At 35.4% G+C, this 26,612-nt stretch overlaps 2 protein-coding genes across 2 annotated transcripts in view; one reads left to right on the plus strand and one right to left on the minus strand.

The window, feature by feature from the left end:
- Positions 1 to 26,612, minus strand: part of LOC142347725 (uncharacterized) — an 81,048-nt gene that overhangs the window by 40,025 nt on the left and 14,411 nt on the right. Inside the window, exons 3-6 of the mRNA XM_075398955.1 lie at positions 25,149 to 25,288; positions 19,734 to 19,860; positions 10,731 to 10,858; positions 10,023 to 10,276 (exon numbers count right to left, since the gene is read on the minus strand). Coding sequence (XP_075255070.1) covers positions 10,023 to 10,276; positions 10,731 to 10,858; positions 19,734 to 19,860; positions 25,149 to 25,288 — 649 coding nt within the window. The remainder of the gene's footprint in view (positions 1 to 10,022; positions 10,277 to 10,730; positions 10,859 to 19,733; positions 19,861 to 25,148; positions 25,289 to 26,612) is intronic.
- LOC142347709 (uncharacterized) lies at positions 2,578 to 9,212 on the plus strand. The gene is made up of 3 exons (XM_075398954.1): positions 2,578 to 2,811; positions 7,921 to 8,131; positions 8,962 to 9,212. The coding sequence occupies exons 1-3, from the start codon at positions 2,671 to 2,673 to the stop codon at positions 9,021 to 9,023; spliced, it is 414 nt and encodes a 137-aa protein (XP_075255069.1). The 5' UTR covers positions 2,578 to 2,670; the 3' UTR covers positions 9,024 to 9,212.

Below are 26,612 nucleotides of genomic sequence, written 5' to 3' on the forward strand. Positions count from 1 at the left end.
ATATAGTTCAGAATAAGGTCGTTGTTTTTCCGGACATAAAAACAAAGAGAATGCTGTTGAAACATGTTTGGTGCGCTCGTGTGTGTTACGCTCGTTTCGTAAAATTGGGAACGGATATTAAAGCGCTTGGTCGGAATTACCGGAAAATGCACGAAGGTAAATATTGTTGAAACATTGAAATTTTGTCAGTAAATTTCGGTCATATCCGGAAAAAATTCTCAGGTCGCAAGAAAGGGGTGAATAATCAAACGGGCGAAAAAATAACAGGGAAAGATAAATAATAATGAAATAAGAAAGCCCAGTTAAATATATGAAGCTCGTCTCGTGATGGAATGGGTGTTCTCCCGGGTGTTGGATGGGATGGGTTTTTTCTAAAATTTCCTTCTCTACCCTTTTTATGAGAAAAAAAATCTTCGAGAAGGAAATTTTAGATCCTTTGTCTTTTTCGTTGGGCGTCAGAATGTCACATTGACCGCCTTAAGTATACTCAGGAAATCATTTTGCTTATTTGAATTAATAATGATGATACAAGCGTTTAAGATAAATAAATTAGTTCTCAGTTTTTTAGTTTTTGTGTGTTGAAATTCGACTGCTTTTCTGTGCTTCTTTTTGTTTTGTCACTTCTTCTCTTAACCATTGAAGGTCTGTTTCGGGCAAAGATCCATAATAGTGCATAGATGTTCTCTAATCAATTGGGCATCAATGATGTATTGATGACAAGCAACAATCGTCTTCTGAGAGAAACTTTAAAAATAGAGAAGCTTCAAATAAATTAAATCGCTCGTTGGCCTTTGAGTAAAAACAGGGGTCAAGTTCTCGTGGTCGCTAAATTCTAATTCAAGTCTTGATTATAAAGGTTGCTGATTAATGGCTCGACTTCATTCTTTGTTAAAAAATTGATCAAGTGCTCCAATGTCAAGACCATTATGATTTGAAATGTTTGCGCTTCCGAATTGGCTTAGCAAACTCTAAGAACAATCCTTCATATCCTGAGTTTATATCTCTTAAACTGCTTCAGTGAACGGCTTACTCAGGAAAAAAGAATCTTAAGGCTCTAAGAGAACCAAATGCCCTGCGGCTTTTAGTTGCTTACCACGTTTTTGAGAACAAATTAGTCAAAAAGGGTCAGACAACAAGTAAGCTAAAAATTGAATAAAAAATACCGCAGCAAATACAAACTTCGTTTGAGAGCAGATAAAAAAATCTTTACAAGGTTCACAGTTGAGAAAAATTATGACCCGGTTCCCATGAACGCTAACTTCTATTGCAAGTCTTGTTTATAATGATATCTAGTTGATGCCTCGACTTCTTGCAAAATCCAACCGGGAGCGGTCAATGACTTAAATTAGGTAATCGAAAATGCTTGTCACAGTAGAGCCCAAATCCATTCATGGCCTAAAAAGGTCGAGAATTTCCTCTAAGAACTCGTATATAGAAACAATTTTGATTGGATATCGTACGTTTGAGTTTCTCGAATTGGATTCACGAGTCAAATACTATTTCAAACAAATAGAAGATTTGATAGAGAGCTGTGCTGCAAGATAGTTAAAGTGACACATTCGTATCATTTCAGACAAGTTGTTGGTGATAATGGGGGGAAATTTTTTACAATACATAGCACGAGGAAATGAAAATCATACTTAGATGGCTTAGCTATGTGAAGTGATGTTATTCGGTGTAATAAAATAATAAAAGAATTTACTCTCTTGACAAAACATTTTATGGCCAAGGACTGTTTTTTCACTAACTCGAGGCCTCGGCTAGAGATTCATTACAAGCTTTATTAAGATGGCAAGGAGAAACATGATACACAACTCTTCCTCAGTTTAAACTTAATGTCTAATTTGCAATTACTTATCTAGAATTTCGCAAATTTTGTAAAATAATGCATTAATTTTACAAATATTTGCAAAAAGGTCTGAATATTTTTGTCCCTAATTGTTAGCAGTTGGCTTTGTAGGGTTATCTGACCACACATATCGTTTACAAGGTGTACTTTAAACATTTTTCAATTGAATTATGCAATCTCAGAGAAATGGTTAGGGAAATAACACACATTGCTAAATTAAGAAGAGCTCGACTGGAACGAACTCGGTCGATCGTTTGCACATTATTTTGCAAAATTTTGCAATTGAAAAATTTGACCTTGCGAAGAGATAATTTGCAAATTTTTACAAATTTGGCATTTGAACTAGGGTTTCGCAAATCATGGTCGAAACATTCTCTTTATCTTTTTCTTTTCTTCATTTGCATCATATAATGATGATAATTTCTATGATTAAATTAGGTGATTTTTATAATGAGGTGGCTAATAAAAAAGTGGGACAACAATTGAATGCATATTACTTGCTAGCACATCTAAAAACAAAATAGTCTGTTTACTTGATTTGTCTTCAAACAGATTGAAAACAGGCCCACGGCCTCCTGTATTTTATTCAATAAATGTTTGGTTTGTAGGAATAGGATTAAGTAACGCTACGTTTAAGCTCCCAGCAATGAACACATCGCATGTTATGCGCTGGCAAAAATATAAATTCTCAAAAGCAGCACCTGTGAATTTTAAAGTAGTTTTTCCCAACGCAATTCCTAGCACTCAGTAATCTCACTTATTAATGAACAACTTTCAACAGCTTCGGAGCTTCATATTATAGTTTACACACAGAACAGACCATGTACAAGGACCAATTACGTATGGCGGGCATTTGGGCTTTTCTGGTGTTTGTGGCGATGCAGTGCATGAAAATTGCTGGAGCTGCGGATAAAAATGCGTGGGTTGATATTCCCTTCATTTTGACATATTCTCCAAATTACGTAAGTTATAATAAGGCTGCGATGTGCTGTAATTTTCAAACCATTCTATATAAAGTTATAAACTATAAGAAAAATTTTGTTCAAAAAGAAAAACGAATTTGAGTTTTGGAAAGATTTTTGGGTAACTACACAGGGTGAGGTTCCAGGACCAAGCGACATCTGATGAAAGAACACTGCGTCGCAAATTTGTTTCACGTAATACCCGAAAAAGAGCTACGTTCTCAGAGTGGTTCCCATGTCAAGGTCCACGTTCAAAATTGAATATAATCTGACCACACCCGTCCATAAAAAAGTATGAGCAGACTTAAGTTTTTTCTTCAAATTGGTTTATGCGCTATGACCATGTAGAACTATAATTTGTGTGCTTTTCATCTCGCTTACAATTAAGCTCCCGTTTTCGGTCTGTTCATTTCATTTGGCGTATTTTTGTCTCATTCCAAGTCACTTTTGATCCGAATTCGCACTGAAAGCTACCAGATTGCTAAGCACTGATGAACGCTAAAAACTAACAAAAACTTAAAAAAAGGAGGAGATACAATATTCCAATAGAAAGCAATAGCAAATATAGAATTCTAGACCACTTCGGGCCCGTTCGCTCCGTTTATTTCACTTCGTTTTCTAGAAACCTATATTTACCATTACTCATAGATTAAAAGACAAAAGTTTAACAGACGGAAGGTTTGGGGTTCAATTCCCATCAACATACACATTTTACAACTTATAATGTTTAAAAGTTTTTTAAACCTAAATTTTTTTAAGACTTTTGAAATTATTTGGTTTAAAAATGCTGATTGATTTTTGAATTTCGCCTCATTATTTCTCTTTTTTGTCAAATTTTTACCTAATCTCATTTAGGAAAAATCCCATCTGATGTGTGTTGGAAAAACTAAACTTGTGTAGTTAGGATTTTGTCTGATTGTAATTTGGCGTTGTTGCTAGGTGCTTTTAAATTAAGATATTGAGTTTTTGCCGAGCCAAGAAATTTTTGTTTTTGCTTGTTTTCTGTTTTTTTTTCTTGTAGTCTGTTCAATGGCAGATCTCATTGTAATTAGGCATGGCATTATTTTGTACAGTTATTAGTTTGGTTATGCAACAGTTTTGTAATACTCAAACATCTATTCTTTTCAAAAATGTAAGTCAAAAGACAGATTAGTCAAAAATGTAGATGAAGGCGGGTCGGAACACCATGGGCAAACGCACATTAACGAGCCTCCTTGTCTAAAATGGTGGCACAAGGTTCTGATCAGTGGGCAAAATTTTTTTAAAAATTGGTGTGATCAGAGGTAAAATTTTGAACTATGCCTCTGATCCTAAGGTTGGAAAATAATCTGATCAGACTCTTCATGTTTGGAGCGTGGTTTACTCTAAAGTCTGAAGTCATAGAAAAATCATTGTATTGCACAAAAACTGCACATTTTCTGGCCAAACAATGGTTTGATTAGAGGTTCCTGGTATGGTCAGCTAAAAGCGCAACCGCTGAAAGACGGCCTATACAGTTGCAATATTTGGAAATTCATCTGGGTAACACCCGCTTTGTTACTCAATGAAAAATTTAATTGTGCTAATTAATTTGTCAACATTATTTTTTCAAAATTATGATGCACAGAATATATTAGCAATGCTGTCAACACATCGCCTACAAATTGCATCCCCAAAACCAATCTCAAATTTAGTTTTTTGTATTCGGTGTCATCAACTACATCTATACTCTGCTGGAATGTGGCCAGTTGCTAGTCATCAACTCTCTTTATCCTAGTAGAAGTCTCTTGTTCTCAACAAGGAGGCTCGCCAATGTGCGCTCGCACATAAGTTTCCGACCCCGCTCATCCACAATTTTGGCATAATTGTCTACCAATTGAGGAACAGATAGAAAACCCCAAAAAATTCAAGTATTTTTCAAAAAACTAAAAATTGGTGTGTGAACGAAAGAGAAAAGATAACCTCCAAAGCAAATAACTCAGTGCAGTAAAAAATGACATATATTAGATTGATGAGATATGCCAATATTAAAAAAGCGAGTGAAGATGAACAGCAAAATCAAACAACAACAACCAACATTAATTACATCAAAAAATTTATCTTCATTTAACAAAAACGTATAAGCAAAAACAAAAGCGAGAGACAACCAGACAATAAAGAACAAAAACAGTAAATTTGAAAAATGCGCCTATTAGTTTTTTTTAAAAACAAATAATTTCCAAGCAATGAAAACGATCAGAAATCAACTAAAATATCCCGCATAGAAACACGGTAACCATTGTTATCGATGGGAATTAGGAGCTGTCAGTATTCAATTTTTATACCGTTACAAAAAGAACAACAAATAGACAACAAACAAAAAAAACAGTTACAATTTGCCAGAAAACGCTTTCGAAGCCGTAAAGCCATACTTTGGCTCTCAAAATATGTTGAATTGCACCTTCTTTGAACATCAATACTGTATTATGTGACCTCTCTTTAGAGAAATCAGGTAACAAGTAGACAAAAAAGAAAAAATGGCAAATTTAGTTAATACTTGTTTTTTTTCGAAAAAAAAATATTTCCAAAGTAATGAAAGCCATTGATTACAAAATGAAATAATTGAACAAGTTTGTTTTTCCTTCCCAAAAATGCCTTTGAGACTTGCAATTATCCAGAATATATCTTACGTCTACAAAAAGAATGTAAAATATGACAGAAATCAAAAATTATTTTACATTCTTTGAGAAAAACCCGTACCGCAGCCAGTAAAGGTATAACGAATTCTTTAAAAACATTAGATTCTAGGACAACAATCCCTTTGACACCTTTTTGTTACAACAATACTGTCGTATTTGCCTGTAATTAACGAGACTAGGTAACAAACAGATAATAATAGGAACAAAATTGCGAAATAAAAAAAAACTTTTTTTATTTTGGAAAACAATTGTTTTCAAAGTCATCAAAGCCATCAGCTAACTACTAATATCCGAATATTGGTCCATCTGTTCTTCCATGACAAACCAACGAAACCAGGTCATTGTACAGGAAATTCCATACGACTAAAAAGACAAAATAAAAACCACAGTAAATGACAGATTTAAAAAATTCAGTTAAATTCTTCGAGAAAGTTTTGTCAAAGTCGTTAAACCCAGAGTCTATAGCCTTAAGGAATTTAATATTATCAATTGTGTCTTAATTTGAACGTCAATAGTGTGATATATGAACTGTCAATAACGCGATAGTGTGACAAAGCTAGAAAACGTGAAAAATTGACAAAAACCTGAAAATAAAAAAAAATATGAAACTTAGTGGTATCAAAGCCAGAAACCATAACTTAATGCGTAAAACCTCATTTAAGACTAAATTTTAGTTCTTGCAAAAGAAGAAGCTTTCTTTCATTGCTGACACTCAGCCAGAAGCTGACCAAATTAAAAGAAAAAGAAAGGCAAAGTTCAATAAGCCAGTATTTAACTAAAAATCAACCGTTTTTAAAAGTCAAAACCATCATAAGCTTTCTAGTAATAAAACAGATACAACAATTTGGAGCTAATTGGGAAGCGAATTGTACCTGTCACGAGTGAGGTTTGATTTGAATTGTTCTGTTATTTAATTATTATATGAAAACATCGAATTTTTTTATAACAAAGAACAACTGATTACTACCCTAATTTCTTTCGGATTGTAGCAGTCAGAGATTGGTCGAAAACAAGCTCTGCTAAACCTGTTCGTCCATTAAGAACACTTAATTTTTCGAATGTTATAGATATAGATATTTTGTTAGCTGAAAATCAAAAATAAATGCTGCGTTTTTGTTAACAAACAAGTAAAGATAGCAAAAACGTCAAAGTTTTAATTAGAGAGAACTCGCAACGGAATTTAAGTATAAAAAGCCCCTTTTCGAGTCTACAAAGACTGTGTCAGAATACCCTCAATGGAAGTGGAAGCAGAAGAAGCTATCTTTGTAGTTTGCAAAGATTGTGTTAGTGGTGTTTGGGTTTAAAGAAACTTATTTCGTATTGTTTTTGATGAAAAAGTCTGAATTTTGAAATGTTTAGCCCGAATGTTTAACAAAAAGTAAATAAAAATAGTCAACAAAATTTTGTTTGTCTTCAAAAATAAAATCAACAACACTCTCTTAAAAAATAAATTTTAGCAAAACTAGCAAAATTTTAGTCAGAAATTCCGGAAAAAGTGAAAAAAAATGAACGGAATTCATTCTATTTTCTTAAAAGTTTAAGCCTCGACAACTCCCTGTAAAAAACTGTTTATTTCCATATTCTACGCTGGACAAGCTTTCTAATGATACCAGTCTCAACTCTCTACAATTCAATATGTATCCTCTAAGTTCTTAATTTTGCGGTTTAAAAAGGAGTGAAATTTTAAAATTGTGAACGTGATTTCATTCTTATTTTCGGCTCTCCCTTAGAGAACATGGTCCAGCTTCTTTGTTTTTTTTGTTTGCCACGCTGCTGTGATTCGAAATTCACAACTTTTATTAACAAAAAACAAAATTAAAATCAAGATCTACTACACCACAGCATGCGTGTATCAGGCTCCTGGCATCTCCAGCAAAAGAAAAAGTGGCATCTCCAGCAAGTTTTTATTAAAAAAATGGAATAAGATTTCCTGACAAAACACATATTGAACCGTTTATTATTGGTATTTGTGGTGCTTTTCAAAAAATTCATTTGAAGTATGCATGTTTTTTGGTGCGATAACGTATAATTGTTTCCATAAAAGTAAAATTATCGGACGCTTCAAAACGTCCAAAACGTGCAAATGAACATCAAGGTAGCTATTTATACTTCTAGGCCTTTTTTCACTCCAGATCCATTACATCATGTTTTTTTGTGTTTATGTTTTAAGTTTGAATTTTAACCTTTGAACTCTGTCAAATAACTTTTGAAACTTTCCCTCGTTTGGGCTTTATGGGACACTCTATAAGTTCCATAAAGTGGCAGCGCTATCGAATATTCCAAAGGTAAAGGCTCAAATTTAAAAAATGCCGATATCAGTACTTTTATGATCATTTGCTTGCCAGGAGTTTTCGAACGTTTGTTTGCGTTGCAACTTTATGGGACTGGCTATATACTCTAGCAAAAGTGAAATGATATATTAAATGTAGATTCAACTGATTAATGTCTGTAGCACTTTATGAGTTCCCTTCGAACAATCTACACGTGCAATTACGAAGAATGCAAGATTGCGTGTGATGAGTGGCCTGCGAGGTTCATCAGTGTACTGAGGTATGACTCAGATGACCAGAACTGTGTCTGCTACGACTACCCCTACGCACAGCTCTACCATTACCTGGACAACCCTGTTCCAGATGGCACCAACACTATGTTTGCAGTCAGGAGTAAGTCAGGAATAAAGTTTCAAATTTAGACACCAAAAGACGTATCAAGCTTTATCAAAAATTAAACAGGAAAAGACTTTATGGGTTGGATCACATTAACACTGCACTTTTTACTGGGCCAAAAATGCATTAAACAACTTCTGCCCATTGCCACTTCTGCTCGTCAAAAACCGTACTCTGTTAAACTTTTAACTACAAGCTTGTTTAGCTGGAATTAGGCAAAGTTTCCAAATTGAGCTAGCGTCCTAAGCAAAAAAATGATTAATCATAAATTCATAGAACACATCAAACTCGAGGGTTTCCTGTTTTCTATTTTGCTGTGTGTTCAGAAACGCTTCCCTAAAATCCTCAATTTCGCATAGTAATTCAAAGATCAGCGTAGTCACTTTAATCTGATGCTGGTGTGAATTGCCTGCATGATCAAGGCATTGACTCCCCTAAATTGCCTACCTCAAGCAACCTCAACTATCTCTTCTCTATTCAATTGTACTTTGCAATTCTACGAGGCAATACCCGGCGAATACCCATGCTCGGGACGCATTATTCATTTAAATACTAAAAGTCGAAGCATGATCAATCCTTAGCGAAGCAGGGCAGTGAAAAGAATTTCCGTTATGTAGCTTACTGTAACTGGTTAACCTAATTAGCAAAAGCACAGCAACGAAGAACTCAGAAACCAAAAGATGTTACCAAAAAACTGCTTGACGCACAAAAGGTAAAAGTTAACTAGTAGGAATTATCAAACTTTTAATTTTCCCTTTTTTACACAATCTTTGTACTTGGGGTATCGATGTTAACAAGCTGATTAAAATCCTGTATTCTATTTTTAGAGTACCTGTCAAGAGGAATGAAACCCAAAGCAAACCAAGTGCCTCGACTGCAAGACCCGTGACCCTTGCATTTTTGCATTTCTTCTAAATCACTGTTGTTGCAAGTAATAAACTCTGCGACAGATAATCGGATGTGTTTAACTGTTCATTGCGTGTCTTACATTTCTAATTCTTCTAGATTGCTTACTGTACGTGTGCTATTTGGGTTGAATTTTCAATAAGAAAATCGACAGAAATCAAATTGGGATTCTTTTAGCAAATTTACCCGGATTAGTGAGCTAAAAACGTAGTAGTGTATTACTCTTCCTTATTGGTTAGGATGGAAGCCAAACCGTATGATAAATTGTAAAATGAGAAAATCCAAGAACAACTGATTTAATTGTAAAAATTTCAAGATGCAAACCCGCCTGGAATGGGGTTTTGACTCTAGTTCAAGCTATTATACTTCTTACCAATGATGGTCGCAGTGCAAGGAGAAAAAACATAGACCAATTGTTTGGGGGAGGTGACAACCGGATAAATAATGAAAATTAAAAATCCGACGAACTTAATATTCACAACAACGAGAAGATTACGCAATAATATAGCCGCATCCGCTTTGTAACTATTTATATCTCGGATAATCAGAACTTAGTACTACTGTGGGATCAACATCTTTGCTTCTTAAGATTGTATCAGGTAAACTGATGTGACTAATTTGGCCATATATTAAAAGTTGAAAGCTCAAAACTTTGTCACTAATGGACAACTCCTTTATGTAGAAATGAAATAATCGTCCAGTGTTACCCGGCATTGCGCGTTGCGACAAAATACCCACTGTTTTGCCGCATATTTTGCCTCATTGTCAAAATTATCTGAAAGACTGTCGAAAACATAACGTATAAGCGAAACAATTGCTAAATATTGTCATATTTGGCATTGGGTAAAATGAGAAGTAAACCTTTAACTAATTATCAGGAACTAATCATAGTTTCTAATTAGTTTTATTAATATGTTGTTTTTTGGCATTGGGTAAAATGTCGCGTAACTGTACCAAAATCTCTATCAACTCATTATCTAACCATTCGGAGTACAATTTTGATGGCCACAAACACAGCAGCCAATATTGCCATACAGAGTAGAGCATAGAATGCGCCTGCCATCCACAGCCACACCCTAGAGGACCTGTGGTCATCCTGCCACTTGTTATCCCCAAGTGGCTGGTGTCCCACATTGACAGAAGAGGAGCATGATATGTTTGAGGAGAAAGAGTGTCCGATCACTTCGACTGAGTCGTTGTCCCAGAAACAGTATCCACATCCATTCACTGGACGACCTAAATTGACAATAATATCTGGCTTTCTCCATTACCATTAGTTTGGCCTCATATAATTAAAACCAAGCATGTACCCCACCTACTTTTTTTTATAGTTGCCGTTACTCAAATTGTGATTTTCCCCAGTTGCAATTTTGCTAAAGAAAACAAAAGAAATGATGGTTCTTGAACGGGATTTTTAGGAAAAAACGATCAAAGCCCTTATATTTTACCGGCATGAGCGTCAATGTGCAAATTAAAATACACGATACAAAGGGATTTACACAAAAAGCTACGTTGGCTCAAAACTCTAGACAGTGGTTACGAAAGGATCTGATCCTTGGGCAAAGTCTTAAAAGTGGTGTGATCAGAGGTAAACAAAGTCACGCAAAGTCAAGACAAGCTCTTTCTAATCTAATTAGGGATGATTTTATGAAGAACGTTCTTTGAGGTCATACGACAATTTTCATTGTACCTATGTATCCGATTATTTTATTAGAGTATGGCACTATGGCCTGGATGGCAGCTGTTCCCCACACTATGACGTGTGTCACCAGCTGATACTTCCACGTAGGCTCAAATGCATCCACATCCTTAGCCATTCTAAATACACCACCATTGTCACAACAAACACAGTAATGCGAATTAAAAAAAGCAATTGACGAAAACTGAAATTTTTGGCATATCAGCTTTGAACAAAAACTAAGTTCTGCTATGAAAAGTTTTCAACTCAGGATGTATCGTTTCAAATAATTTTAAATTAATTAACTCATTGTTAGAAGCACAGGACAAACAGAAGCCTGACTGATTCGCATAAGTTGGTTATCTTATAATTTAAATTCAGTACATATGGTGTCACCCTAGATTTTTCAGAATATCCGTCAATTTTTATAGCCACGTGGAAAAAAGCAGAGCGTGAAAGTTTATCCCTCAAAAGGATCTATTCTGTTTCGCCCCCCCCCCCCCCCCCCAGCTTAGTGAGCATAAATTTTTTATGACCCCCAGGCGCACGTGCTATTTTCTTAAATAGTAGCGTGCTATATAACAACATATAATTTGTAACTGGGTGTCATAAAAACACTGGGAGGGGGGAAACAGAATAGATCCCCTCAAAAGCTCAAAGTTAATTTTGAACTAAATTTTATCCTGAAAATTAATCAAAATCGGAGACCGTGTTTATAGACTAAACTCATCAAAAAATGTATCATCTGCGTTTTTTCTACAAGAACTTGAAAAGAAAACCTTATAATACTCTAGAACAGCACTGCTTTGGTTTTTTACCATTGGTGTGTGATGAATCATTACTTTTACTATGGCATTAGGTTTCGGGATAGTACTGAGAATTCTATGTACAATACTCCTCATGATCTAAAGAGCTTTTTTGGAACATTTTGTTAGATCTCAACTAGCCAAACACGCTATAAAAAAATTTTCTTCGAAAAAACCAACTTTCTAATATTGATCTGGTGAAAAGCAGACGCAAGTCCCCAAATCAAAACGCTTTAAAAAAACAACCTTTGAATCTTAGTTTCTTGAGAGAGAAAAAACACACTCTGATGTCTATATCGAAAGAGATAGCTATTTGAATCAAAGTAAACATCTCTCTTCATATATAAACCGTCGTTTTGATACAACCCAATCATTCAAAATTATTGCATTTGTACTCTTAGTCAATGAAACCCCACAAGTTGGAGTGACCAAAAAACTACAATCACAAGAGTTTGGACCATATTAAATTATAGAAACTCCAACAATAGGAAAAAAATAACTTAGAGGACTTTTTGGGTATACAAATAGTTAGCCATAGAAGAAATTTTGTTCCTTATTAACAAAAAAGAACTATTTATTCAAGAACAAATGGAGAAAAACATCACCGATAAAATTTTTTTATGAATAAAACCACAAAAACTGATGATCACGAAGACCAAATCCGTCTCCTTTAATCTAGACAACCCCGACTCAGCACCAAATACAGAAGAAGTTCATCTTAAGCCGACTGGTCTAGACACTCTAATACCAACTCGGAAAACTACAATAACAGAGAAGCCCCTGTACACAAGCCGCTTTCAAGTCTACCTGTATAACGACAATGCGTTTTATAGATTCGAATTAATCCCTAAGTCATTACACAAATGTTATGAAGATTGCTCGTTTTTAGCGAAGCAGTATTAAGATATTTTTCTTCAACGTCTTGAAGGTTTTAACTTTGTTACAGGCAGAATGAAAAAACGTACACGTGACAAAGCCAAATGCACCACGAACTGTGTCTTCGTACACAGAACTAATACTCGAAATGATTATATTGTACCACAAGAATCAAAATCAACTTTTCAGAAAGACAATTGGTTCGGCGCCGTACATTTTATGTACAAAAAGACCTCAAAATCGACTATTAATTTATTCGAGTAGTTTTAATATTGGACCACCCAATCCCTCACCCTATGAAAAATTTTGTTCACTCGATAGAAATTTAAAACAATCTGCTTTTATTTAACTGGTTCATTGTTCTATATATATTAAAAGACCAATAATTTGAACGAATGGCCATTTCTTAAGCAAAATAAAGTAGAATTTGTCAACCAAGTCACACACAGAACATTCCCTTGTCACTAAAAACACCATGCAAAGCTGATACTTCTGATCAGCAGGACAACCCCGACGCGGATGGCAACCACTCATATCCTTTAACGCTATACATAATCAAGGCGGGAAACAATGTTCACACCCGATGAAATTGAACATCAATTTACACAAATTAACTTATATGCTCAACAAATAGAATCAACAAATATTTAGTCAAAATGACTGGACAAAATCACCCAAGAACATGGAATTTAACCAACTAGGTGATGACGCCGCAGAGCAATTTGAATTGGCACAAGCTGTAAGTTTCGCAGACCTTGCAAAACAGGAACAATTACAAACACAAATTTTACAGTCACAGAAACAATACACAGATTGCTTTGATAAACTATTTAATAATGGCAAAAAATTTACACTTCACAGATTCAACTGGCATCATTCAACCAACGGGAATTTCGCTGCGAGTATTTTTGATTTCTTACAAACAGACTCAAATAGTTACATAAGCCACAAAGAGACAAAAAGCGAAAAAATCCACTAACAGCACTCACTCTTATTCACAAAATAGACTAAATATATTACACAAAAAAATTTGAAATTTTCTCCTCCCCCGGGCTTACAATAAATCTGATTGTAAACGCAGAACATTGACTCCACCTACATCAAATTTTGATTGATACCCTCTGACTTCAATCACAGTTTTCTTCCTCTAGAGCTGGCCAACACTTGATCATTATCGGGAGTGTCCGCAACTCCACGGAACCGATAATAATGCTCGACAAGCTAGTCACGGGAGCCGCTTCTCACGAGACGGCAGGAAAGATCTAGGATAGAGTCCTGGGCTGACGAAGTTGCTACCGAGCAATCACAACGCTCAACTAATGAGTTAGTTAAGCCGAACTGGGCCTACTCTGCTAAGGTCTGCTGTCGCAATTGTGCTCACAGCTGCTGCTCTATCCTCACCAGCATAATCCAACAGCACAGTCGGTGCGACACACGCCTGGTTAAAATAGCTCACTTTCACCAGCTCAACGCCAACATCAACATTTTTCTCAAACTCTTTCTCCCTATGACAGGCCGACAACTGCGGAAAACTATCCTTGCACGTACCCTTTGGACAGATTTCGTCCTTGGCCAATACGACACGGAATGCACTACCCCAGGATGTCAGCAGTCGGGACACCATTGTTGACCGCCAGTTCTCCAACAGACCAACCTACAACCCTACTCGAGGTTCACGGTCCTCATCGAGAATCCAATCATCAGAAGCCAAACCCTTTCGAGCCGACAAAAACCTATCCCAAAGTCCGCCGGACCAAGTTTCCTCTACCACGAGTTTCTGAAACCCCTCAGAATTAACACAGAACTATGCATCTATGTACCTGAGCGGATTGACTACATAGCAACACCTACAGAACAGAAGCTGAAATCAACAGTTAGCTTATGAACCATTAACCAACTTGAGAACGAACACGTGCAGGAAGGCTGCGACAAGATTCTTCATCTTGAATGTGCCCACTTTCTGCTGCACCCACATTTCACAAAAAGAGTTTGGCACAGATCTAAGCGTTTCTTCGCGTTGGCAATTGAAGCAACAACGGCTAACTTGAGAAGATGCTTACGCGGGACGTGAATTCCTATCGTGTGTATCAGCATGCGACCATTTTGCATACCGTGTGAATTCTTGTTTCAAACTCAGATAGAAGTGAACAATTAGTCACACTGTGTCAACAGGACAAAAAACATTAAAAACCCTCAACAAATTTTTCTTTGTCCAGCGTCACTTCAATAAGAACGAACCCGTGATGCATGTCAGCTCACGTCTACAGTTAGTGTCTAATATCACATTCACTTGTACTATCTAACTGTTCATATAATATTTAACAAAAGTCCTGCAAAGAACAATGAGTTTCGATCCAATTCGGAACTACTACCTCTTTTGTTCCCCATAGCACCCAAATTCTATCAGGATTTTGACAATAGTGCTCTGGATTTGTAGTTTGAACTTCGTTAGTGGGCAACAGTACAAAATTCTTTGAGTCACTCTCCTGTTTTTGATACTCACAGCTCTCATAAATTTTTCACAAACATTTCAAATTGTTGTTTGTCCTAATTTTTATCTATCATATTTTTCTGAATTTTCTTCTATATATTACTCCTTCTCTCAATCGAAGAATTAGGAACGAATATCTTCTTCTTCTTTTCGCTTGTCGGAACTTAACGCAGATGGAATTCAACACAATGAAGAGTTTGAAGGGTTTAGTAGCTCACAGTAGCTAAAGTTGGACGGTAACCATATGGTAAGCTGGTAAATCCAATCGGTATAAACTGCAATAAAAAGAGATGAATTGAAATCTCTTTGTACCACCGACAGAGAATACAGACTACAGCTCTCCGCCAAGATAGGAACAAATTTTCACTACATGACAGTGAGAGACAACACATTATTATATCAAGATTGACGTCACCGGCCAGCATACCCTGTAACTGGCACCCTCATTGGCTCTGCGACCACTTATCAGTAAGTTGACCACAGGATGTGGACCACTTTCTGACGACTGTAGTCACAAACTTTACTTGACGGAGACTCCAAATGACTACTCTAGTCACTGGCTCTGTCCTTCGACAGGGATCCGCACATTCCAAGTATTTCAGCTACATTCGACGTATTCCGTCGAAAAATTATTAGCTCCGGATGGAGGTAGCGGACGCAAATACAAAACGTGTATCCTCCAATCAGAGACTGAGAACACTCTATTCTCTTTTATATAGTGCATGCGCACCTAGCTCCAGTCAGTCTAGTAGATATCTGAACTATGAGTATGTCTCCCAGCTTGACTCCTGTGTAATATACATTATTCGCCGTAATAATTAACGCTTTTTTTACTGTTTAACCGAGTCGGTTAGTCTTAGCGAAATAGGTAAGTCTACTTTGCGCGCAGTTATATGTACCTCTAGCTTGTTATACTTTAAGGCTGTAGAAGGGGCCCATCTTGGGTCTGCTTTACTGGTACTAAACTAGGAACTTCTTTTTCGTTTTAGTAAACATCCCGGAAAAAAACTACTGAATATCGCCTGAGATTTTGCCATATCAACGTTCGATATAAAAGCATTTTTGTTTAAACCAATGTGCAGTGAGATTGAAAGCGGTTGCAATGGAAACTTTCGATCAAAACAAAGAAAAGTGTGAATGCTCCAGTCCGTCAAGTTTTTTCTTTTTGCCGAACTGAGGAACTGAATTGAGTTAAATCAACTCGCAGACTGTCATAAACAATCCCGAAGTACAAACTTTTAGGAACTTGTTTGATAAATCGAAAATCACACCGAGAAAGTTTTGAAAATTTCGAACATTTAGAAATTGTAGAGACGATCAGATTTCTGTTCTTGGTTATACTTGAAAGAAACATCAACAGTCAAATTATGGTCTAAGTTCATTTGATCAGCGAAATTTTTGTTTCTCATGTTGCAAAAAATTGATTCAAGGTTTTCTTCAGTTTTGAGAAGAGCAAACAGCTAGGTCTAACCCCCACGCAACAAAATCCCCACATAATTCTAGATAGGAAATAAGTTTCAAGGAAATAAACCCCGACGGAAATAAACCCCCCTTTCAAATTTGGATTTTGGTCGTGATAATTTGTTCGGTGGTGATAGTTTCATATCAAGTCCCACGGGCTTCTAAATCATGTTCATGCCCGAGGGGTATGGCCATGGCCCGAGAGGCATGGCCAAACGCGCTAAATGCACAGCTAAAAAATGTCAAGTGAGGGATTATTTACTATCTAAAGTTAAGTATGGTTTTTTAAGTGTGGTTTTTGCAAAGCCGCGTACAGCTAGCGCAGATTTCAGGAAAACAGCATTTTTAAAGCAAGTATTATCTAAAAGGGGAATTCCTTCACAGCTAGATATTTTTTCAGACATGCTGTCACGTGTAAAGTACGAAGCAGTAATAAACGAAGCCTTTAAATCGACAATGGATGCATAGATCGTAGCGTTAATCTAATTTGATTATAAAGTTCTCTCCGAGAAGACGATTTTATCTTAGCCCTATCTAACTGGTAACATCATAATTGTTCTTAGGATTTTCAAAATCGACTGATTACAATCTTATAGAAAAAATTCTTACTTAATTATCTTTTTGGGGTTTAAAGAAAAAACAGTTTTTGTGCAATTATTGCATAGCCTTTATATATCAATTGCATTTTCATTTTTTGGCTCTAGAGGAATCCAATAACAATTTACGAGATGAACTCTTTCTTCAACAGTTCGGTAAAGTATTTGGCGCTAGTCAGTACCTTACTGGAAGACTTGTAACAACCATTAAAAAACAAAAATAACTTTAAAAAATTGGAACCTTTGAAGAGGTAAAAAGCCAATCATATTTGCAAACGAATTTTGTTTGTAAATCATTTTGCTTCCAATGATATATTGGGCGTTTGGGTTAGGTATTTTTTGGCTGAAAATGATGAAAAATCCGAATTTTGTGATAAATTTGTCTTCTTCGTCCTTGCTTTCAGTCTCACTTTAGAGCAATTGTTGTGTTAGTCACAGTTAGACGCTGATGAAAACGAGTCGAAAACTGCAGAAAGAGAAGGGAATTCCCGCCTAGCCCGATAGTGATGAAACTTCATTGACAGGAACCCGTGTTGAGAAATTCTTCGGATTTAAACATAAGAAATCGTCGGTTTTCGTCGCTTTTACTTCGCCAAAACCGATCAAAGCCCTTACGTTTTTTCGTCGTTTTGATCGGTTTTCGTTGGTATTTTAACGTAAGAATCGTCGGTTTTTGCCATTCTAAAACTCTCACAAACCGGACAGTCCCTGCCAGGATTCGAACCTTTGACCCCCATATTACTAGCCATCTTCTCCTCCACTGCACCACTTGTCACTTAGTTTTACTCTATTTCTTTTGTATTTAAAACAAATTGAGACTGACAATACCGACAAAAAACGACAATAATCGACACTTCTTACTGCCAAAACCGAAAATACCGACGAAAACTACGCTAATCGACACTTCTTACATCAAATACCGACAATACCGACGGAAACGTGGATAATCGACATTTCCTACATAAAAAACCGACGAAATCGACAAAAGTCGAACAAAAACGACAGTTCTTGCTTCGATTTCGTCGCAATTTCTCAACCCGGGAAGGGTTCCCGCGTTGAGAAATACCGACGAAAACGACGTACAAAGCGTCGATTTCTGTCGGTTTTTGTCGGTTTCATCGGTTTTGCTTGTAAGCGTCGGTTTTTGACGGTTTTTGTCGGTTTTGTCGAAATAGTCGGTTTTGCTTGTAAGAAGCGTCGGTTTTCGACGGTTTTTGTCGGTTTTGTCGAAATAGTCGGTATTGCTGTAAGGAGCGTTGGATTAAGTTCTCCTTGTCTACAGTATTGAATTCGTTACTTAAATCTTGAGACGATAGTCGGATTTGGGTAACATACGAGTGATCGGAGATCAAACCTTGTTTTTGTTTACTAGGAATGGGGATTGCAATTTTGGGTGGCGGGTTTCAGATAAAATTGGGTCGTGCAAAAAAGTTCTCGATAGGTTGTCAAATTTCGCGCTAAAAAACTTGCTATATAGTGTTTCAACCTAAATTGCTTTTCAACTTAGTCAAGGACTTAATCAAATGAATTGAGGTTCTAGGGAGGAGTGTCACGGTCTGAGTACAGTCTGAGAAAGAAAGAATTTTTGACCTAGGTGGTATACGAAAAGAGTAATCGATACGTTGTCAAATTTCGCGCTAAAAAACTCGCTATATAGTGTTTCAACATAAATTGGTTTTCAACCTAGTCAAGGACTTTTTCAAATGATTTGAGGGTCTAGGGAGGAGTGTCACGGTCCGAGTACAGTCTGAGAAAGAAAGAATTTTTGACCTAGGTGGTATACAAAACAAGTACTCGATACGTTGTCAAATTTCAAACACACCCAGAACATACTGGAAAAATCAACAAAGTCAGTTTTTTTAAACAGACTTGAGATAATTTTCCGACAATGTTATTGCTATTTTGTTTAAATGAAATTGTTTAAATGCAATGCTTCGTACGTTTTAAACCTATGAAAACCGACGCTTCGTACGTTTTAAACCGATGAAAACGGACGCTTCGTACGTTTTAAACCGATGAAAACCGACGCTTTGTACGTTTTAAACCGGTGAAAACCGAGGCTTCGTATGTTTGAATACCGACGAAAACCGATCAAAACGACGGGAAAAAAAACGTAGGGGCTTTGATCGGTTTTGGCGAAGTAAAACCGACGAAAACCGACGATTTCTTATGTTTGAATCCGACGAAATTCTCAACACGGGTTTCTTATTGCCGTCTCAGTTTAAGTATCTACAGAAACTCAAACAGTTTCCCAGTTTTCGTTAAGACGTCAAATAATGAAACAAAAACGAAGCAAAAGCGTTTTCCTAAAAATTACGTAGTTTTTCCTATAATTATTTCATAACACCGTAACTAAAAGCGTCCTTTTCGTGATCAAGGCATTCGCTTCAATTTTCGCTTCCGTTAAGTGCTAATTCTTAGACATATTTGTTATATTTCCACAAAACACAGATAATCGAAATCAGTTTAACACTAAGCTTGGCTTTAGTTTATTTAGCAAAGATTAGAATCGTTTTAGATTAATAATCGATTTTTTTAAATCACGAGGGCAAAAATTGTTTAATTCTTTACATTTAAAATGGAGTCAAAATTGACGGAGAAGAAAAGATCACTTTTCTATCGAAAAGATTTCATCCTGTTTTCATCTGAGATTGAAAATCATCCGTTTTGATGTCTATTGATTTTTTCTTTTGTAGACAAAGAAATTTTAGCGGAAATAATGAAAGAAGTACCTCTTTGTCTCGGTACCCTACATCTGTTCTCGTTATATACTATGGCTATTTACCTGTATATTTGTATAAATATGACGACAGTCCAAGCACAGAGACTGCTGTATCCAAAGTTGATTAGGAGACCCGTGAAAAGACACTGCTGCTCAGAGAACCGACAACTCTCAGATACCAAGTCTTTCTCTGCAATACAAGGTTGAAATTTAATTTTAATTCTGTAGTGAGACATCTCGTTATAGAATCTTAGTTAATCGCAAAATTCTTATTAGTTTGATTGATTGATTGATTGATTGATTTAAATTCAGATGGTAGACGATACAGAGTACTTTATACAGAATAATAAGTTTAATCAATTTACCACCTTGGACACCATACGAGTCAAAAGACTCTACAAGAGGTGCCCAGAGAAAAAAACGTTTAATACCTAATAAAACATATCTAAAATATCTTTATTATCCAAATAATACGCCCTAAGTTGAGTTCCAATCGAAAAAAGTTATTTTTTAGCCAGTTCTTTGGGTAATAGACTTTCTTTAACAAAGTAGTTGAACATTTCTATTATTGGAAATCTCAAGGATTTCTTCTGAGTCTGTGTTTTGACTTTTGGCAAAGGGATGAGCGACTTAATGGACGCCCGCGTGTTCGGCCTGTTACTGTCAACATCAAGAAAATTCAAAGGAGAAACTTGTGAAATCTGATCCAGGATCTCTTTTACAAGAGCGTCAAAATATAAATCAAAAACTGACAGCACGTTGTAACGCTTGAAAAGATAGCATACATGGTCTCCTCTCTTCTTGAAAAAGATAGTTTTTAAAATGCGATTTTGTAGACAAAAATAGAACTGAGGTTTGTTCTTTTGCCGAACCGTAAGCTAAAATTCCATACGATATCATTGGTTTGACATAACTGTTATACATTTGTAATAGAAAAGTTTTCGAGAAAAATTTTCTTGCTGGGAACAGCATTCCATTGAATTTAGCTAATTTTTTTCCAATATGTTCAATGTGTAGATCAAAATTGAGAAGCTTATCTATGAACACTCCTAGATATTTGAATGAAACTACTTCTTCAAGCACTTCGCCTAATAGCAGATTTTTATATTTTGTACATTCCGGTCAAAACCAACAATTTTACATTTCTTACTCTAATGACAATTTTGTTTCTTGAACACCAATTTTCAATCTTTTTCAAATCATTATTGAGCTTTTCCTCAATTTCCAAATTTTTGCCTGATGTTAAAATTGTTGTGTCATCTGCAAAAAGTGCTATTTTTGAACTATCTTGAACAATTTGAGGCAGATCATTGACAAAAAACGAAACAGCAACGGGCCCAAAAATGATCCTTGTGGAAAACCAACATTAATTTCCAATTTTTTCTACTCTTTTGATCCGTGGACTAGAAATTGTTTTCTGTCTGACAGGAAAGAAGCAATGAGTGTATTAATTTTTCCTCGAAAGCCTAGATTTCGTTTTTTTATATAAGAAGTGAAATATCAATTGTGTCAAATGCCTTTTGAAAGTCAATGAAGCAAGCGAAACCCATTTTATGTGATTCAATAACATTTAGCATCGTGCGCACATGAGCGTTTTGGACGGAATCCGAACTGTTCGTTGGAGAAAAGTTGCTGTTTTTCAAGGAATGCAACCATCATTGTATTCAAGACTTTTTGAAACACTTTGCTTAGGAATGACAAAAAAGTAATTGGTCGATAGTTTTTTCAAAATTTTTATTTTTATGTTGAGGAATTACCTTGGCTGTTTTAGGACAAACTGGAAAAAATCCTTCTTGAGTGCTCCTACTTATCATCTTAGCCACATGATAGCTGACTACTGAAGCTACTAGTTTTAAAAGTTTGTTACTGATTACATCATGAACCGGTGTGCTTTTGTTTTCTAATGAACTTATTATGTTGAAAATTTCCTTAGTGTGGACCGGAAATAAAAAAAAAATTGCCGTGGCATGGTAAACCTGGCTCACTGTCTACATTGTGAAAATTTGTGCTATTCACTTTCTTCCCCATGTTGATAAAAGAGTGATTAAATTCTTCCACATCAATGTCTATTACTGATTTTTCCTTTGCCCTAGGATTTCCTTGAACAATTTAAATTTTTGTGCTGGACTACCTGATAAAGTCAGTTTTTGATCATATTGCTGTTTGCGTGCATTTCGCACTTCATTTGTTATTAAATTGAGTAATTGCTTGAACCGGACTTCATTTTTACTATTCGGGTGAGATATAAGTGTATATGAGCAAGATCTTGCTAATAAAATTCGTTAACCTGTTTGTCATCCAACTGTTTTTGAAAATTTTAGTCTTCGTAATTGGAAATTTATCATCAAAAATTTGTAGAATGATAGAACTTAGTTCACACCAAGAATTTTCAAGATCATAATCTTTCATCTTGTTTAATCTATGTTGGAAAATGAAGAGCAAGTTCAAATAATTCTGTTCATTCTCAAAAAATTTAAAATTACGACTGTAATAAAATTCTTTAGATTGAGAGCTAGAGATTGAAAAATCAACTCCATTGAGTAAAACGTAATAACCGCTGAAAGTCCATTTCAGGGTTGATACTTCTTTTGATTGTTTCGACATAATTTGATCGATATATTTGCTTGTGAATTTAGTTACTCATGTGGGTTCCGCGTTTTGCATTTCATAGTTAAATGAACTGATTAAGTTTTTGTACTGTTGATGATATGCATCAGAGATATCAATATTAAAGTCACCACAAATAATAGTTTCTTCTTTCATCGCGTTTATATTGAACAGTAAACTTTCAAAAGTCTCAAAGAAAGTTTGAATTTTTTTGGAGGGAGGCCTATATAGATTACAGAAATTTATTCGCTTTTTTCCGCTTTCTATGTTTAGAAGTAGGTGCTCCAGATTTCCTTCAAAAAAAAAGTTAGATATTGGCTGACAATCATCTCGTACAAAAAAGTCAACGCCTCCTGCTCTTTTGTCATTTCTATTTTTTACTATCATTGGTTGATAACCTGTTATGAAATACATATCTATTGGATCGTTATCAGTGAGCCAGATTTCGCATACAGCTATTACAGTTGGCTTGGTTTCGAGAGTTTCTAGTTGACAGCAAAGTTGTTCATGATGTGATCTTAAGGATTGCACGTTTATAAACCAGAGCGATTTCCAACGTTTATCAATTTCCAATTGATAGATAATTGTCCAATTACTTGATATTAAAACTGTTAAAAAAACACGAAGTTGAAAGGAAGCGTACACTGCGTCTGTTTTTTAAGCCGCGTTTTTTTAATGTTAGGACAATCATATATTGGGCGGAGTGTCGTTGTCATTAAGTTTTTTTGCAGCTGGTGTTGCTCCCATATGATAAATTTCGTCGAAATTATCAATTTCAATTACATCGCCAGGTGTTTTTTCCATTTGTTGGTTTGGTTGCGTTGATAAGGAGATATTTTCTTTTTTCCGTGATTCAAGATCTTCAACTGCTTTAACACTATCAACATGTTGTGTTAAACGCCCATTTTTAGTTTGTAAAAACAGTTTTACCCTACAGTTGTAAGTCGTGGTGACCAAATCCAGTTCGTTAGCCCGCTTTTGAATTGCCAAATCATGTTGGGGGAGACGTTTTTCATATATGCGGGTTTACCATTAGGGGGTTCCTAAAAATTGCGAGCATTGGCGGACAATTGTATAATTCAATTTTATTGTTGTAATAAATAAATTTGAAAGTTACCGCAGAGGGGGTGTTACCTTTCCAATTACCCAAGGGATGACAGGCTTTGATTGCGTCCGGAATCATGGAATAATTCAAACATTTATTTAAGAAAAATAGAATTTGATCCGTTTTGTTACCAGGTTGCAAAGGGGGGGGTATTTATAATGATTGTGTTTTTCGAACTATACCGCTCCAATTGAATCACTATGGATTCCAGTTCGGTAACTTGATTTGTCAGAGAAACTATTTGGTCGTCTTTTTCAATAAGTTTTTAATTGAAATAAGTAAGAATGTTTTGCATTTTTTTGTCAGTAATAGAACAAATTTCGGTTTCGAACGCGAATTTGGCCGTGATTTTTACGTAAGCAGTGCAATAGATTCAATTCAGTTCATTAATATGTAAGCGACTGTTTTCGAACGTTGCTCTTTTCAAATCATAACCAAATCAAACTGTGATTTGGAACACATTTTGATCCTGCAATCCACACAAAAAATTGGTTTTCAGTGCCTACAAATATGTTGCAAAGTTTTTTATTGCTGTTTTGGTTTCTATGTTGGCTTAATTTGGAATCCCTTTTTCTCATCGAATGCTTCCGCCAACACATTTTATGAGGTCAGGTATCTCTAGCAAGTTTAATGACTACACTTTCTCGGAGACCTATTAAGGAAATTGAGTGTATGATTGATTATACAATATTTGCGATACATTTTACAACATCAAGAACAACAATATAGCAGCCCCCAAAATTTAGTTTACCGTAGACGTGATAAAGAATTTTCTATTTGTGGTGAAAAAATTTCTAATCTCAAGGGGGCAAAATTGAACCTGAGGTATAGAACCTAACATACATAATCCTCAAACATATAATTTTTGAATATAAGATGCGTTTTTTTGCATCTGTTTTAATCAGCCTTTTAATATAATTATTTTTTGTTAATGCTTTTGATAATTTATTTTTTTCCTTAATGTATTTCTTTCCTATTTGCAGAACTCATTGTTGAAAAAATATCAGTATCGAGACCTGACTGAAAACCCTGCTGGAGACATTAAAAAATGTTTGTCACTTTTTTAAATAATTGATTTCTAAAGACATTTTAAACTGCTGAAAAGGAGGCTGGTTTTTTTTCAAAGCAGCATCACAATTTGATATACCCATCTTTTGTCATTAATTTCTAAAGTGATTACATGTCCTATATTCCGATAGATGCTAGTGACAGGTGGAAGTTACGAAAGTAATTATAAAAAATTAAAACGATCTCCTGAAGCCGTCGCAACAGATGAGATGCTAGTTACTTAACTCCTGCTGAGATCAATTCGAAGTTTTTGTTTGTATCTCGATGAGCTACACAGCTCTCATGGATAAAGACAGATTTTCTATGTGACTTAATCAGAGTCACTTTACCTAAACTACGGATACACGTGTTTTTGTAGGTACTACAAGCAATCGTAAATCTCGCTTTCAGATGTTTGGAAAGTTTGTATCTTCTCGGCTACGTTAGTTCTATTATAATGAGACTTTTTAGGATTACAGTTCAATTTGTTTTCTTATGGGATATGTTGAGCAATTTTTCTTTTTCAGGTTTAAAACGTAGTCCAATCGCATGTTCTACAATAGTCGCTTGTGTAATTGCGAAACTGATTTCTGCCATGATGCAAACCAAATAGTGGCCGTATGAAAATCTGAAAGTAAAGAAAAAAACATTCAATTTTTGTTTTTCACGACTGAATGCTAGGGAAAACTCAAGGAAACAGATAGATCTATGGATTTTACCTGCAACATATAATATGATGGCGTCAAAGTAGAGAGACACGAATGCGTAAACCATGACCAGCTTGCGAGCATAGCACTTGAGGGGTCGCCAGAGGAAATAAGTCACAATTGTAATGAGGCAACACACAATTGAGATGTACCTATATTGCACAAATAAAGTAGATGATTAAGCACAGTGCAATTTTTAATGGCAATTCCATATTAAGCCGGGATTTCTGTAATTTAACCATTTTGCAATTTGAAAATTGATTCAAGCTCTTGTATGACTATACTACTATATCGATAGCTCTTTCTCACTTTCACATGGAATACAGTGTTTCTGCTGTCTTTTTTTCTTTTTTCCCCTGAAAGTACCATTTGAAAAATTCAGTTTTGAGTTATGCTTTCTGTTTTTCATTATACAGTTTTCTAATAATTCTAGATAAACGAAAATTAAATTCATATAATTACTATACACCGTTCGAGTGTTACGATTTCGAAACCTTTTATGATGCAAACTTTCTCTAAAAAAGTAATCAAAGAGAACGATTTTGTTGCTGTAGACACTGATGAGCTTTAAACGATGATTTGAGAATGAAAATGGTTGTTGTGTATTGTTGTTTTGATCGATCAAAAAGACATTATCATTGCAGCTATTGGTTGTTTATCTGATAATGTATTTGATGCTGTTGTTACTTTAAGCTGTCTGTGTTTGGGCAGTTTTGGTTGCCTGCAAATTAGTATTAGATGTTTGGGAAATTTTTGGGCGGTAACGATAGTTATCTCTAATGGACTGCAATTGGAAATATTATTAATAAAACAATTTTCTTTTTAAAAAATACCAATTATAAGTGGCTATGTTTTCTCTAGTTAGGAAGAAACTAATTCTACTATGAAAGATTTAGAAGAGGGAATTCAAATATCCTCTTTTTACTGAGGCTGCTTGCATTACTGTTTATTTTTTTACCTCCAGTCCTATTCTTTCCCCTTTAAAGTTTGCTCCTATGAAAATGTGATATATCCAATTTTCTTACTTTTTTTATTTTGAAGCCATTTAGAGTCATACTTTTAGTTATACTTTAAATGAACAAGTGCCAATTGTCAATAATGTCCAAATATAGACTGGCCAGTCCATTTTTCAAAGTAATTGTCATACGGCAATGGATACCCTTCATGTATCCATATCCGTATTTTAAACTAATTTATTGTTGTAAGTTCCTTTTGAAGGGCGAATGCCATTTTTAGTTCAGTGCTATATACTTCCTCCCATTTTTAGCAGTTAAGTCTGTTCATCCTGTCTGTACCGGATATATGTTCATTCACGTTGTAAACAAATCAAACTTTGCTTCCTTTATGTATGATTAAAACCTGAACAAACTTTCTTTCATAATCTGTATTATCACTAACTTTCATTCTCCAATTTGCAGCGCTAACGCTCAGTTTAATTTAATCCTTGCAAAATACTTCTCGTTATAACTGAGTAGT

The sequence above is a fragment of the Convolutriloba macropyga genome, chromosome 1 (genome assembly GCF_964194025.1).
Source record: "Convolutriloba macropyga chromosome 1, txConMacr16.3, whole genome shotgun sequence".
Classification (NCBI taxonomy): domain Eukaryota; kingdom Metazoa; phylum Xenacoelomorpha; order Acoela; family Convolutidae; genus Convolutriloba; species Convolutriloba macropyga.

What these genes read in the sequence shown, in the direction of transcription:
- LOC142347709 (XM_075398954.1), top strand. Translation starts at nt 2,671, where the DNA reads ATGTACAAGGACCAATTACGTATGGCGGGCATTTGGGCTTTTCTGGTG. An exon ending in TGACATATTCTCCAAATTAC is followed by an intron (nt 2,812 to 7,920) that starts GTAAGTTATAAT and finishes TAATGTCTGTAG; the next exon opens with CACTTTATGAGTTCCCTTCG. An exon ending in CACTATGTTTGCAGTCAGGA is followed by an intron (nt 8,132 to 8,961) that starts GTAAGTCAGGAA and finishes TTCTATTTTTAG; the next exon opens with AGTACCTGTCAAGAGGAATG.